The following is a 13,420-nucleotide window of genomic DNA, read 5'->3' as shown; positions in this document are numbered from 1 at the left end:
ATAAGCAGAGTTGGAGATGCTGTCTCCTTCCTGAGGAATTAACTGCTCCCATTCTGTTGTAAGCAAGACAGTGACGTCCTTGAAAGATGGGCAAAATCTAACCTTGAGTAGAATTGCTGTCATGTTCTGTTTTCTGATAATTTTGTATCAGAATCAGGGCTTCCAAGGCATCCTTTTCTATGTTTACACAAGTCTATTGCTTTTAGGTTCGGGCAAAACTGCGTGAAATTGAGCAGCAGATAAAGGAACGTGGCCAGGCTGTGGAGGTTCGCTGGTCGTTTGACAAGTGCCAGGAAACCACAGCAGGTAACTTGCTGTAGGTTAAAATTTCTCTCCCCCTGTTCCATGTGTTATCCTGAGAAATTTCCTGTCTGGCTATTTTCTTTCATTTTCTTATTTGCTGCCATTGGTGTTTACTGTCAGCAGTGAAAAAACCCAAGCGACTCTTTTTCCAGTGCGTGGGTCCATTTCCTCAAGTATGGGGGTAGTTTCTGTAAGTGGAAGAGAATTATACTCTTGTATGTGTGCCATGTTGTGGTGCTTTTCCCCAATATCTGCTGGTCACTGTAAGAGTCGGGATACTCAGCTAGGTGGACCCTTGCCTGACCGTTGCAGCTTTCCTTAGGCAATCTCCTGAGCAGCGAGCTCATGGAAACTTTTTGTTCCAGTCTGTTATACCAGCTGCAAAATACATGTTTTTCTTCTGTGTTCTCTTCTAGGTTTCACTATTGGCCGTGTCTTGCACACTTTAGAAGTTCTGGACAGTCACAGCTTTGAAAGATCTGACTTCAGCAACTCGTTGGATTCCTTGTATAACAGGATATTTGGGCTGGGTCCAACCAAAGACAGTCATGAGGTGACTGGGGACTTTGCTGCTGGGTCCTGGTCTTGGATGTGGCTATGTTGTTGTTTATATTGTATGGTTACTGTCTGGTGTCTGCGAAGAGCTGACTAGGTAGTGGCCTTTGGCCAATAGATGTGATCTCCTTTGAAAAGGATTTTGTGCAGCCTTAAGTTAGGTAGGTACTAAAGTGAGAATGGGCAAGCTGTGCTCTAGAAGGTCTGCGCTAACAAATATGTGTAAGCTTGAGAGAGTCCACGCAGCTGACTGAGGACGGTCTTCTGATGGAAGACATCAGTCCGGGTAGCAGATCAATGATAAAGGGCATGTTATGTGTCTGAGAGATGTAAGTGCTAGTCTTGTCAAATTGTGGACTGGCAGCTGCTTCCTGAGAGTCTGGCAGCTCACAGTTCAAGATCCTCTTAGCCTGGAAGGTGACATGTTTATGATATGTAGGACCATAGTGCAAGCAGGTCTGTTTCTTATAAGTGAGCTGGAGGTCTCGTAGATTGCAGACTTTGTAAAGTGCTGTTAAGCAGCTGTGTTTCACTCTGTGCTAGCATTAGTACTCTGTAGTTGTTCTGCTGAAAGGAAGATTTTCTGAAGCAAAGCCAGTCTGGAGATTTGTCAAGAGCTGTGGATCACCTCGTGTTGCAAAGTGGATTCAAAGCAGAGGCAGAGCAGGAGGGATTTAGCTTGATATGGGTTCTCCAGGTTCTCCGTGTTAGGAAGAGCAGCCTTCAGCTCTACTAGAAATAGACTCACTGTTATGTCCAACATGAGGCCTTAGGACTGCTCATCTCTTCTATTTGGCTCAGATTCTCACAGTAGTGCTTATATCTCAACAGATTTCCCCGGATGATGATGCAGTTGTGGCCTTGCTGTGCGAGTGGGCTGTCAGCTATAAACGCTCTGGACGCCACAGGGCTATGGTTGTGGCCAAACTCCTGGAAAAGCGTCAAGCAGAGATAGAGGCTGAGGTAAGTCGTTATTCCTGGAAGACTAGCAGCAGTGAAGGAGAACAGAGGTTGCCTAGCTATGACTATCTAACTATTACATCGGAAGGCAAAGACAGATCAGCAGAATGCCTCTTAGTGCTGATGCTGTTAACTGTGCATTTGCTCAGTCTAACTCAAAGCAGGTCATAAATGAGCCTGTGGGATGGCACGTATCCCGTTTGAAAGCAGGTAATTGCAGTACAGAGGTACTGACATAGCTGGAGACTGTGAAGTAGCTTAGAGAAACTTGTGTGGTGGCTTTCCTATAAGTGTAAGACAGGAAAAGTCTGTTGAAGACTTCTTTTTCTGGGTTTAGGGGTAGCGAGTTTCTTCTCTGTGACAGCAGTCGGTTCTTTCTTCTGTTTCTACAGAGATGTGGGGACTCTGAAGTTGTGGATGAGAAAGGGTCCATCTCCTCAGGCTCTCTCTCAGCAGCCAGCGCTCCTGTCTTTCAGGATGTCCTTATGCAGTTCCTTGACACTCAAGCTCCTATGCTAAGTATGTAATGAGAAGTTGTGGTCTTCCAGTTTCTAGCTTCCCATCTCCTGCAAGCTTTGAATTTGTGTGCTTTTCTCTTGTGTGTAGGTCTTTGATGTGCCTAAATTCTCTCTGTGGCTTCCTTGAAATCCTGAGTGTGCTTTGGAGAGGGAGGGAAAAGCAGCCTGGAGGGCCAGATGACAGAAAGATAATGCTGGAACTTCTGTTAACAGAGTGTTGGCCAAGAATGAGTATAGCCTAACTGGGAATTAATTCAGACTGAGAACTAGAGGGAGATTTCAGACTCTGGAATAGTCTGTCAGTGGAAGTACTGCAAACACGTGAAGGGGGATAGGATACAACTCTGAATTATTTCAGGCAACCTTTTACACTCAGGAATGGCAATTCCAGGCTAAAGTTCAATGCTTATGGTCCATGAGACTAACTGGAGAGCTTTTGACTTACTTAGTTGCCACCTGTTGGAACTGGACTTTCTGCTTTTGGTCCCTGCTCTAATCTCAGAGTTGTTTATGAGCCACTTACTATGTTGACATTTCAGTAATTTTATTTTCTAGCCCTAGGCTAGGTGTCTAGTGTTGCTCAGAGTGTTGCAGAAGAGCTCTTATAGTCCTGACTGTCTGTGCTGTCTTTTCAGCTGATCCTGGGAAGGAAAATGAGAAGGTGGAGTTCTTTAACCTTGTGCTGCTGTTCTGTGAGTTAATCCGACATGATGTCTTTTCTCACAACATCTACATGTGCACGCTCATCTCCCGGGGTGATCTTGCCATGGATTCTCATGGGCCTCGCCCGCCCTCACCCTTTGATGACCCTGCTGAGGACCACGACAGGAAGGAGATGGAGGGAAACAGTGGCATCAAGCTAGAGGTGAGAGCACAAGCACTGTGGCACTGGGGTAGATGGCCCCTGCTGAAAATCCCCTGCAGGATGTAAAGGGGAGAGATAGGAAAATCTTGTGCTGCTCAGAGCCAGGCAGCACATTACAAGGTACTGTGTGAGCCCTTTCCATGATGTTTGCAGCATATTAGGTTCCAACTTGCTGGGTGCCATGGGTGTGTTGACATATTGCTGTCACTGTCAAACATGGACATTGAATGCTGTAGGAAACGAATACAACCTTGTTCCCTTGTGCATCACTGAGAGGTAAAGCTTCTCTGTCTGTTCCCAGGACGCAGGTCTTTCTGAGCCCATGGATATTGACCACAACTCCAGCATGATCTTTGATGACATGGAGAAGACAGACTTTTCGGTATGTTCTTGCATTTTCTGCCTGCTACTCAGTAAGTAGGTCAGTATGTTGTGGTGAGACCACGTGCCCTGCTTTTGTGTGAGTCCTCCCTCCCTACTCTCGTCCTTGTCTGCTGGACGTGACTGGGTTGTAAGGCAGCTGACACATATAACCTGTTTATGCAGGTTGAGGTCCATCAGGATAGAGCAAGTCCCAGTCATTCGTGGGATCTTTTATGCTCTGGCCACTGCCAGCCCTATGTTTGGAAAGGATAAAAAGGGAAATGGATGACCCTCAGAGCATCAGGAGACTGGAAGTGACCAGTTACTGTAAGCAGGGGTTTTCTTGATCACCTGGGAGAAAGCACAGGTCTACTGTCATTGCACTGTGTGGCCTTCAGTACTACTTCAGTTTTACAGTTCATAATATTTGTGGGCATAGTTCTTGGTTGCAGGATGCTTTTAAACACTTAGAAATAAAAATAATGTGTGTTGGTTGTAAAATCCTTGGATACTTACATTCCTCTAGCCATTTCTGGCCTTTCAATGGTACGTGTTAGGCAGGTGTGATGTTCAAAGTTGCATGACTTCCCCATGGCTATCCCAGGATCTTCACTTTTTCTGTGAAGGTGATTGTTCCTGTAATTCTAAGTCATGGCTATTTATTTCCTTCTGTTTTTAACTGGATATACAACATGGACCCGAAGCAGAAGTGGGAACAGTATCTTAGCACATTGCCTTGGTCATTGCCCTAAGAAATGGCTGTCTCCAACCTTCCCTCTTCCTGCTCCTTTTTAGGCCTGAGCAGATGTATCTTCCTTCAGCAATCTTCACTGTTGCGTGGCCATGTTCCCTAACTGCCTTTTCTGCTTCTTATGTCTCCCTAGATGTTTTCTCCTCCAATGCATTGTGAATCTAAAGCCAGTCCTTCCCCTGAGAAACCAGATCCTGAGAAGGAAGCAAAGCCTCTGCTGAAGGATAAGTCTGTGGAAGGAATGCTAGCATCCCTGTATGACCAGCCTCGGCACATCCAGTATGCAACACACTTTCCTATTCCTCAGGTATGACATCTTCCTATAATCCTCCCCTGTTGCTGCCCTGTGGTCTGGTCATGAGGCTACTTTGTTTCCCTGTGGGGTGCTTTGAGTGCGTAAAAAGCAGTCATGCTTTCCTGTACTGCTGCAGGAGGTGATCTGCTTAAGATGTCTTCTTGCTTACTCCCAGAGCAACTTCTGAGATGAAGAATTCCTTTTTCTTTGAGAGATACAGACTGTGAAACAACATTATTCAGCCTCATAGTTGCTAATGCAGTCCTCTCTTTTTATTCCCTAGGAGGAGTCATGCAGTCATGAGTGTAACCAACGGTTGGTAGTTCTTTTTGGGGTTGGAAAACAACGGGATGATGCTCGGCATACGATCAAGAAAATAACCAAAGACATTCTAAAAGTCTTAAACAGAAAGAGCACTGCAGAAACTGGTTAGTAGAGTTTGAGCCTTTCTGGAGTTTGAGCCTTTCTGAAGTAGGAGCATCTTTCCTGTTGGCTGGCTTCTTTGAAGTCTCACAGTGAAAGGATTTGATATAATCTGTGGTGCTTGATAAGCTGTATCAGTCACTGAGAGTCCAGAATGGTGCTCTGTTCCCCTACATACTAACCAGCAAGCAAGACAATTGTTTTCCTGCTGACAATATCTGTTTAACTGAACTTTTCTTCAGAAGAGGATTAATTCATATTGGGTTCAGAGTGAGACCCTGACAAAAATTTCGGCTTTTCAGATTTTATTTTCTTTAGTTCTTGCCTTTAGATTGTTGCACAAGAAGCAAAGAGGACTTTGCCTATGTATATTTGGCAAAGATCTTGATTAAATGCAGCATGCCTTTATTCTGGGGGCACAAGCTAAATGCATAGGATGGGAAATTTGGGTAGCTGTGTCAGAATCAATAGATAGCCTATGACTTCCATCAGCTGAGAATCTGGTTACATTTTTTTTTTCCTCTCAGTCTGATTCCTGAAGGGCATCTTGAAATGTGTTAGAAAGATGATTCTTCAAAAGATAGGGTGCTATGACAAAGAAATTGAGGCTGAACATCTCCTGTCCAGAACATCTGTTTTCATCAGGGAATCAATGTACCTCTAAATCAAGAAAGAATTTTCCCCTTCCAAGGAGTACCTTTGCTTGAGATAAACTAGCTGTTAACCCTACTGTCATTCTCAGAGTAGGAAGTTTTTGTTGTGAATTCAAGATTGTCCTTATCAGTTAAGGTCTGGGACTCAGGCTTTTTGGCTATGGGTGCTTGGTAGGGGCTGGTCTTGCTGAGGGACTGGCAGGTGCTGTTCGCTGATATCTAGTCCTCCTCTGATGAGGAAGGTAGCTTAATACTGTTTTCTGGTTGGTAGGTGGAGAGGAAGGCCAGAAAAGGAAAAAGAGCAAACCAGAAGCATTCCCAACAGCTGAAGATATCTTTGCGAAGTTCCAGCACCTTTCTCACTTTGATCAGCATCAAGTCACATCTCAGGTATGAAACTTCAAGACTGCTGTCCTTGGGCCCTAATTCTGTCCCTTTGCATTACTGAGAGCAGCTTTCTGGAGGGAAAGGGAGATGGGTCTGCTAAGGGACTTCTGTAAGGGTAGACAGTATTATGTGTCGTCTTGCACTTGCAGGTATCTCGCAATGTCTTGGAACAGATCACCAGCTTTGCCTTGGGAATGTCATACCATCTGCCTCTGGTACAGCACGTGCAGTTCATATTTGACTTGATGGAGTATTCACTCAATATCAGTGGTCTTATCGACTTTGCCATCCAGGTAGGCACAGTGTGCTCAGTTGCTTCCTGGGGAGGGGTTCATCAGCCTGAAGGGCAGCAAGGCCGTCTGGCCTGTGTCATGGAGGCAGTCAGATTAGTAGTTGCAGTGCTCCTGGGCTGCAGTTGTTAGGAATAAGTTGTTTGTGGCAGGTAGCCTTACATGCTCTTTTCTGAGGATTACTTTTTCCAGAGATTTTGGGGTTATCTCCAAAGAACTTGGATTGCATATCTGTCCCTGGCTGCAGCAAGGCCTTGTTCAGAGTGAGAAGGGGATCATCTGTCCCTGGCAGCCCTCCCTATTTGCTCCCTTGGAAGGGTCCTTGGCACATGACAGTGCAGGCTGCCTTCCGGATCCTGCAAAATTCCTGTTACTGTTTCTGCAGCCTGTGCCAGGTGTCTCTTGAAGCCTTGCTATGGTTGCTAATGTAATTGAGGCTGTTTAGCCTTAGAAAGGGAGCCAAGTGAGACTTGCACAGGATGGAATTACCAAACAAGCTGCTTGCTATCTGTGGCTGTATCCCAATCACCCTCTAATACTCAGGCTTTGACAGCCCTTTGTACTGCCTGAGTGAGACATTGTGCCCAAGTATGGGGTGCCAGCTGTTCCAGGGGTACATCTCTAGGCAGAAAGTTCCTGCCAGGTCCTATAGGCTGTGAGTGTGGTGTGCCTGCTCCATTTCTGACCATTCCTTACCCCCGTGGCTGTTGAAGGGTTTTTCTGTCATTGGGTGCAGTTGCTGAATGAACTGAGCGTGGTGGAGGCAGAACTGCTGTTGAAATCCTCCGACCTTGTTGGCAGCTACACCACCAGCTTGTGCCTGTGCATCGTGGCTGTGCTGCGGCACTACCACTCCTGCCTTATATTGAACCAGGACCAGATGGCTCAGGTCTTCGAAGGGTAAGGGAGTCTTCCCCTCACAGTGTGGAAGGAAGCAACATACCATCTGGGGGCTTATAAGGGACAGGGATATATCTGTGTCCTTCCTAAAAGGCAGCAACTTTGTGCCTGAGTGTTCAATGCTCAGAATTTGCTGGGAATGGGATATCTTGCCCAGTGAGCACTGTTGCTGTCAGCTCAGGAAGGTATTTATGTAATGAGTTTATTCCTTCAGATCTTCTTTTTGTGTTGCTGCAGCATTATTTTTTTGTGTGTCTGTACAGTCTGTGTGGGGTGGTGAAGCATGGCATGAACCGCTCAGATGGCTCTTCAGCAGAGCGCTGTATCCTGGCCTATCTCTACGACCTGTATACCTCCTGCAGTCACCTCAAAAGTAAATTTGGGGAGCTCTTTAGGTGAGTATGAGACCGGTGGGGTGCAGTGGGTGCTGACCAGTGTAGCACCTTGGCATAAACTTTATGATCTTGTTTGATGGAGTTGTACACGAGACCCTCTCTGTGGGGAGTTGAGCTTTTGGGAGTGGTGCCTGTTTTACACACAGTCATGACCCAATGTATAATCTTGACACCAGTTCCCTGCGGAGCTCCTGACTTAGCAGCTCAGAGGTGGAGTCCAGAGGTGTCCTTGGCTTTTTGCTTACATGATCCCATGAAGAGGTAGTTCTCCTGACAGCCCAGTTTCCCAGTACAGTGCTTCGCTTTGTCTTCTCTCGCAGTCCCTGCTCGCTTTTAGTGTTATCAGTGTAGCCATGCTGTAGGGACATTAACCTTCGATGTTACCCCCATGGAGGGGCTGTGAAAGTGGCTTGTGCCTTGGTGTCAGCTGGCTGAACTCCTCACTGCTGAGAGCCTTTGAAGTCTTTCTCTGGACTAAATTGAGAGCAAGAGGGAGTGATGTGCTCACTGGTGCACTGGAGTCCTTTGAAGGAGTCATCACACATACAGAAATGAGAAACCTGCTATTAGTCTAACTGAATTCCCGAAAGCTTTTCGGCAGGGCTTTAAAGGAAATGGCCACAGATAAAAGGCAGTGTCCTCTAGCAGGCAAACAACAGGTTAGAGATGGAGACAGGGAGTGGAAAGGAGTTTGTCTTTTGAGGGTGATCCTGGTGAAGTTTAGTGTTGCTAAGCATAAAATAACGCATGTAGCATTATCCTTGTTCCTTTCTAAACTCTGTGCAGTGGTAGATATATGCTGCCGGTTGGATAAAGGATATTTCAGCTGTAACAGATACATAATTGAAAATGCCATCATATTATCAGTAACAGTCAAAAAGCAAATTATATGTTAGGTATTGCTTGGAAAGGAATGGAGAACAAACCACAGAGCATCACTAGGCCACCATTTAAATCATGGTACAACTGTGCTTTGTGGTTTGGGGCAAAAGACTCAAAGACCATGTCATAGAGTTAGGTCTAGAGGAGGGTGAGTGGATAGATGACCAGAAGTTTGGATTAACTTACCTATGAGGAATTGAATCTCTTCCCCACAGAAGAGGATGACTGAGGGGGAATGATAGAAGTTTGTACAGTTCTGATTGAAATGGAAAATAAACTGAACGTTAAATATGTCTTACAATACAAGCACAAAAATTAATTAATAGAAAATAACAAATGGTATGTTCAGAACAAAGAATAAACTTCATAGTTCTCATAGTGAACATGGACCTCATTCAGTGTTGTGAACATTAGAATTCTACTGGATTCAAAAAGTAGGTAGACAAATTTGCAGGGGGAAAATCTGTTGAGGAAAGCATTATCTCTGGAAATCTGTGAGTCCTAAGTTGCAGCAGGATGGGGAGGGATGCTAGAGCAGTATTGCCACATGCCCACCTTGCTCTTAAACTCTTCTCTGGGTATCAACTGTTCTGCCACAAAGGGCTGAGCTAGGTGTTTCCCTGATCTGACCTGGAATGGCCATTCCCATGCTGTTTTCACTGAGCCCATTTCCAGGTGTTTCCACAATGAAGAACCAGCTTCAAATCTTTCGGGAGAATCCTTGCTGGTACACAGTGATCTTAAGTTTCCACGTGTTCTTGCCCAGGGAGGGCTTATCTTGCACAGGAATGCTTTGCTTATCAGAGTTCAGTGGAAGGTTAGTATTTTGTATTCCTAATCTCTCTTTCCTGTCCTGTTTAGTGACTTCTGCTCCAAGGTGAAGAACACGATCTACTGCAACGTTGAGCCATCTGACTCCAACATGCTGTGGGAACCGGAGTTCATGATTGACACTATTGAAAATCCATCTGCACATAACTTTACATACACCACCCTGGGCAAGAGCCTCAATGAAAACCCAGCCAACCGCTACAGTTTTGTCTGTAATGCACTTATGCATGTGTGTGTGGGACACCACGATCCAGAGAGGTGAGAGACAGGACTTTCATTGTTCTACTGAAGTAGTAAAAACATTAGGTTAGGGTAGGAAAGGCTAGGACAGCCATTAGCTGTTCCTTGGCTCTCTTGGAGTGTGAGGAAGAAGGAGCAAAGGCTGATATCACTTAGAGAATCACTGACCTGATGGCGTGCATGAGAAGCAAAGTTGACCCTCTCTTTTTTTTTTTTTTTGTTATTTAACAGGGTGAATGACATCGCTATCTTGTGTGCTGAGCTAACTGGGTACTGCAAGTCTCTAAGCGCTGAATGGCTGGGTGTACTCAAAGCTTTGTGCTGTTCCTCCAATAATGGGACCTGTGGCTTCAATGATCTCCTCTGCAATGTTGATGCAAGTGCATACATTCAAAAGGGGAAAAGGAATTGCAGAAGGAGTGGAGGGATCCCTTGGGAGAAGGCAGAAATGAACAAGGGTTGGAGGCTTTGTCTTCTGAGGATAGGGGAAAGGGTTTGAATACTGGGGCTGCCTTTTCGTGTTTGTTGCTGTCTGGGCTGATCACAGACATTTACTTGGGGTTATGGGCCCTTCTACACCCCCATCTTCTAGGCAAACTGAGGAATTGCTGGACAGAGGGAATAAAGCAGGGACTGTTGTAATCATTGGTTGCTCTCCTCTCTTCCAGGTCAGTGACTTATCTTTCCATGATTCCTTGGCCACCTTTGTTGCCATTCTCATTGCCCGGCAGTGCTTGCTGCTGGAGGACCTGATTCGCTGTGCTGCCATCCCCTCACTCCTCAATGCTGGTAAGTGCATCCCTGCAGAAAGCTGGTCTTGGTCTCAGTTCTGACCCAAAGGCCTCTGCTTAACGGACACTCTGAAACATGCCTCCAATGCTTCTTTTGTAATGTGGTACTTAAGAATTAACGTTTTGAGAGAGCTTCTGGCCTTTTGTTTTTTGTCAAGATACTGGTCGTGCTAAGGTTTTTCAGTGTCTCACTCTCTGGAGTTTGTGTGCAAGTGGAAATGAGCATGGAGAGGTGTTATGAGGCACGCTTTCTGACCTGTGTACTCAGCACTGAACTCCAGCAGTGCGCCTCCCAGTGCTGATACGGTTCAGCTCAGTATTTTGCCTAGAGCAGCCAGCTGACCAGCCAGGCCTACAGCGCCTGGATCACTGCCTTTACTCAGCCACCAGCCTTTCTGGCTTCACCCAGCAGGGTGAAGTTGGGAATACGGAGCAAGCGAAATGCAGTGCATGTCATTGGGGATAATACTGATGGGCTTGCTCACTTGCTTGTTAATTGCTGCACGTGCTCCGTGTTTGTGAGTGCAGTAAGTCTGCTGCAGCTTCTCAACTGGCCGCTCCCAGGGCAGTGCGCTGTGAGTAGCTTTTGGGTTGACAGTCAGCTGTCCCAGTGCTTAAGAAATCTCAGTTGACTGTTTTCTTTACATAGCCTGCAGTGAACAGGACTCGGAACCAGGAGCACGTCTGACCTGCCGGATTTTACTCCATCTGTTCAAGACTCCACAGCTGAACCCATGCCAACAAGATGGCAGTAAGTGAATGAAAGTAGAGTCCTTCTTTATTGTGAAAGTACTGGGGCTCTTGCACCTCAAGAAAAGATATACTGAACGCTGTGATTAGAGAGTGTGACCTGCTTGCTTTGAATGAGGCAGGCAAAGCCTGATACACTGCTTTCTGCAAAGGACAAAAAATATGCTTCCAATTTTGTCACTCCATAGTAGCCAGGCACATTGGGGAGGGGAGGCCTTTGGAGACAGGAAACCAGCCAGGAGAGGTGGCCTTGCCATTGCTAAGCCACTAGAGTAATGATCAGTTCTCTTTTTTTACGTCTAGAGCTTTGTATAATCTCTTAACTTGGTGCCAGAAGCTGCTATTTTACAGCACTGCCTTTTTGTCTGATGATGGAAACAATCCAGGAAGCTCTGTTCTTGGCTTCTCATCAGTATCCTGATAGCTCAGATCTCTAAACCCAGCCTGTATTCTAGCTTAGGATACTGGTGGAGCTTAGAGGTCATGACATGGGCACTGCTCCCCATTTGGATTTCATGATGCATTTACCACAGCGTGATTGGCACTATGCTTCATGAAACTTAATTAAATTGACCCCGTGTTACAGTTGGGAAAAGGACTAGCCTCGGGATCCTCTGAGCTGGATTTTGCAGAACTAGCTGCCACATAATTCAGGCAGCTCTGGAGCCTGCGCCTTTCTCTCTCACTGCATATTGCCCTTCCCCACTGTCCTCTTTGCAGACAAACCCACGGTGGGAATCCGCTCTTCCTGTGACCGTCACTTACTGGCAGCTTCCCAGAATCGTATTGTGGATGGAGCAGTCTTTGCAGTGCTGAAGGCTGTCTTTGTTCTGGGTATGTACCTGTCTTAGCCTGAACCTGTAAGAATGCTTTTTAAGGGGATGGGAGAAGGGCACTGTATTGCATGTTGGCTGAAGGCCAGAGGAAGTCTATTTTGGAGGATATGTGGCTTGTCTGAAGCCCTTTGAGCTGTAGATTAATCTTGTGCTTGTTATCTCTTAGTGGCAGAGAGATCACTGATTGCAGAGGGAGTTTACAAAAGCTCAGGATGTTTTGTGGATCAGGCTTTGGATTTAGCGTTGATGATTAAGTGACACTTGTGCTTTCCTTGCAGGAGATGCAGAACTGAAAGGCTCTGGCTTCTCCCACCCTGGTGGTGTCGATGATCTTATGGATGATGAGCTGGGCACGAGAAAGGCTGGTGGTCGCGTAGTAACTGTAGAAACAGCTAGCTTGGATATTTATGCCAAGTATGTACTAAGGAGTATATGTCAACAGGTGAGTCTGGCCCATCTCTAAGCTTGTCCTATCCCTTCTGCAGACGTATATATCGCGTAGGAATCTCTGCAGGTTGGGTTTGGCAGGCATTTCTTTGGAAGATCAGTGAAGATCCTGCGGTGGCTCTGCCACATGATGGCGCTGAAGATGGCTCGCCCTTAGCCAAAACCAGAGGGGCAAACAGTTATCAAGTATTAGATGTTGCAGTCTGTGAGGACTGCAGATCCCCGTTGCTTTGGCAGCAGTGCAGGGCTGAGGAGGGGAGTGCAGGGAGTGGTTTGCTGAGATGTGTGCTGGAGGCAAAGAAGATAAGCATGAGAAAGACAGCTTGTTGAAGTGATAAATGGTGCCTTTCAGAATGCAGACTAAGTGTTGCTTGCAGCTAGGCTGTTAATGTATCCCTGGCCTTTGCAGTGCCAGTTTAGTTAATTAAAGGAACAACAACAGAAATCTCTTGCTTAGCCTGATCTTCACCAGTATTTCTGTTCCTTTGTGGAAAACTGACATTTGAGGAACTGAAACCTGACTAATAAGGTACTTAGTTGCATAGTGCAATGGCTGTTACCACTATTGTATGAAAATGGGTGTTGAAGAGTGTCCTTGGCCTTGACTGCAAATTTATTCTGTCAACGTGACAGGTGCAGAGTTACAATTTGAAACCGGTATTATTAATATGTAAACACGACACATTAGTGCTGTGTTTTCCTCATGCTTGGTGTTACTGTTGTTTATTATTGGCTTGCTATATCGCAGTATTACTGTATGTGTATGTACAGGAGGGAGCAGTAGTGTTAGGTATCACTCCTCATACAAATTGTTGGCGGCACTGGTTATATAAGAGTGAGATTCCAGTAGACACTAGTGAGTACCACCAAATGGTGCCAGATCTCCTGGAGGGTTCCTGTAACTGAAAGGGACTGGTAAAATGATGTGTTTAATATTACCACCTCCAGTGTGAGCAGTAGATGCCACAGGACTCGCTACCAATTC

General features: G+C 45.9%; 1 protein-coding gene across 3 annotated transcripts in view; it reads left to right on the top strand.

Moving 5' to 3' along the window:
• MED12 (mediator complex subunit 12) overlaps positions 1–13,420 on the top strand; it is a 34,916-nt gene that overhangs the window by 7,925 nt on the left and 13,571 nt on the right. For all 3 annotated transcript variants that reach the window (XM_069867595.1, XM_069867594.1, XM_069867593.1), the window contains exons 9-26: positions 207–306; positions 720–856; positions 1,690–1,821; positions 2,211–2,337; positions 2,972–3,201; positions 3,503–3,583; positions 4,449–4,622; positions 4,894–5,038; positions 5,958–6,076; positions 6,223–6,366; positions 7,100–7,263; positions 7,527–7,658; positions 9,402–9,629; positions 9,843–9,987; positions 10,280–10,400; positions 11,052–11,153; positions 11,873–11,986; positions 12,267–12,430. In XM_069867595.1, the coding sequence (XP_069723696.1) occupies positions 207–306; positions 720–856; positions 1,690–1,821; positions 2,211–2,337; positions 2,972–3,201; positions 3,503–3,583; positions 4,449–4,622; positions 4,894–5,038; positions 5,958–6,076; positions 6,223–6,366; positions 7,100–7,263; positions 7,527–7,658; positions 9,402–9,629; positions 9,843–9,987; positions 10,280–10,400; positions 11,052–11,153; positions 11,873–11,986; positions 12,267–12,430 (2,559 nt within the window). The remainder of the gene's footprint in view (positions 1–206; positions 307–719; positions 857–1,689; positions 1,822–2,210; positions 2,338–2,971; positions 3,202–3,502; positions 3,584–4,448; positions 4,623–4,893; positions 5,039–5,957; positions 6,077–6,222; positions 6,367–7,099; positions 7,264–7,526; positions 7,659–9,401; positions 9,630–9,842; positions 9,988–10,279; positions 10,401–11,051; positions 11,154–11,872; positions 11,987–12,266; positions 12,431–13,420) is intronic.

This window comes from Phaenicophaeus curvirostris, chromosome 13 (genome assembly GCF_032191515.1).
Source record: "Phaenicophaeus curvirostris isolate KB17595 chromosome 13, BPBGC_Pcur_1.0, whole genome shotgun sequence".
NCBI lineage: Eukaryota > Metazoa > Chordata > Aves > Cuculiformes > Cuculidae > Phaenicophaeus > Phaenicophaeus curvirostris.
The sequence above is the reverse complement of the archived record's forward strand: the minus strand, read 5'-3'. Positions and strand labels throughout refer to the sequence as shown.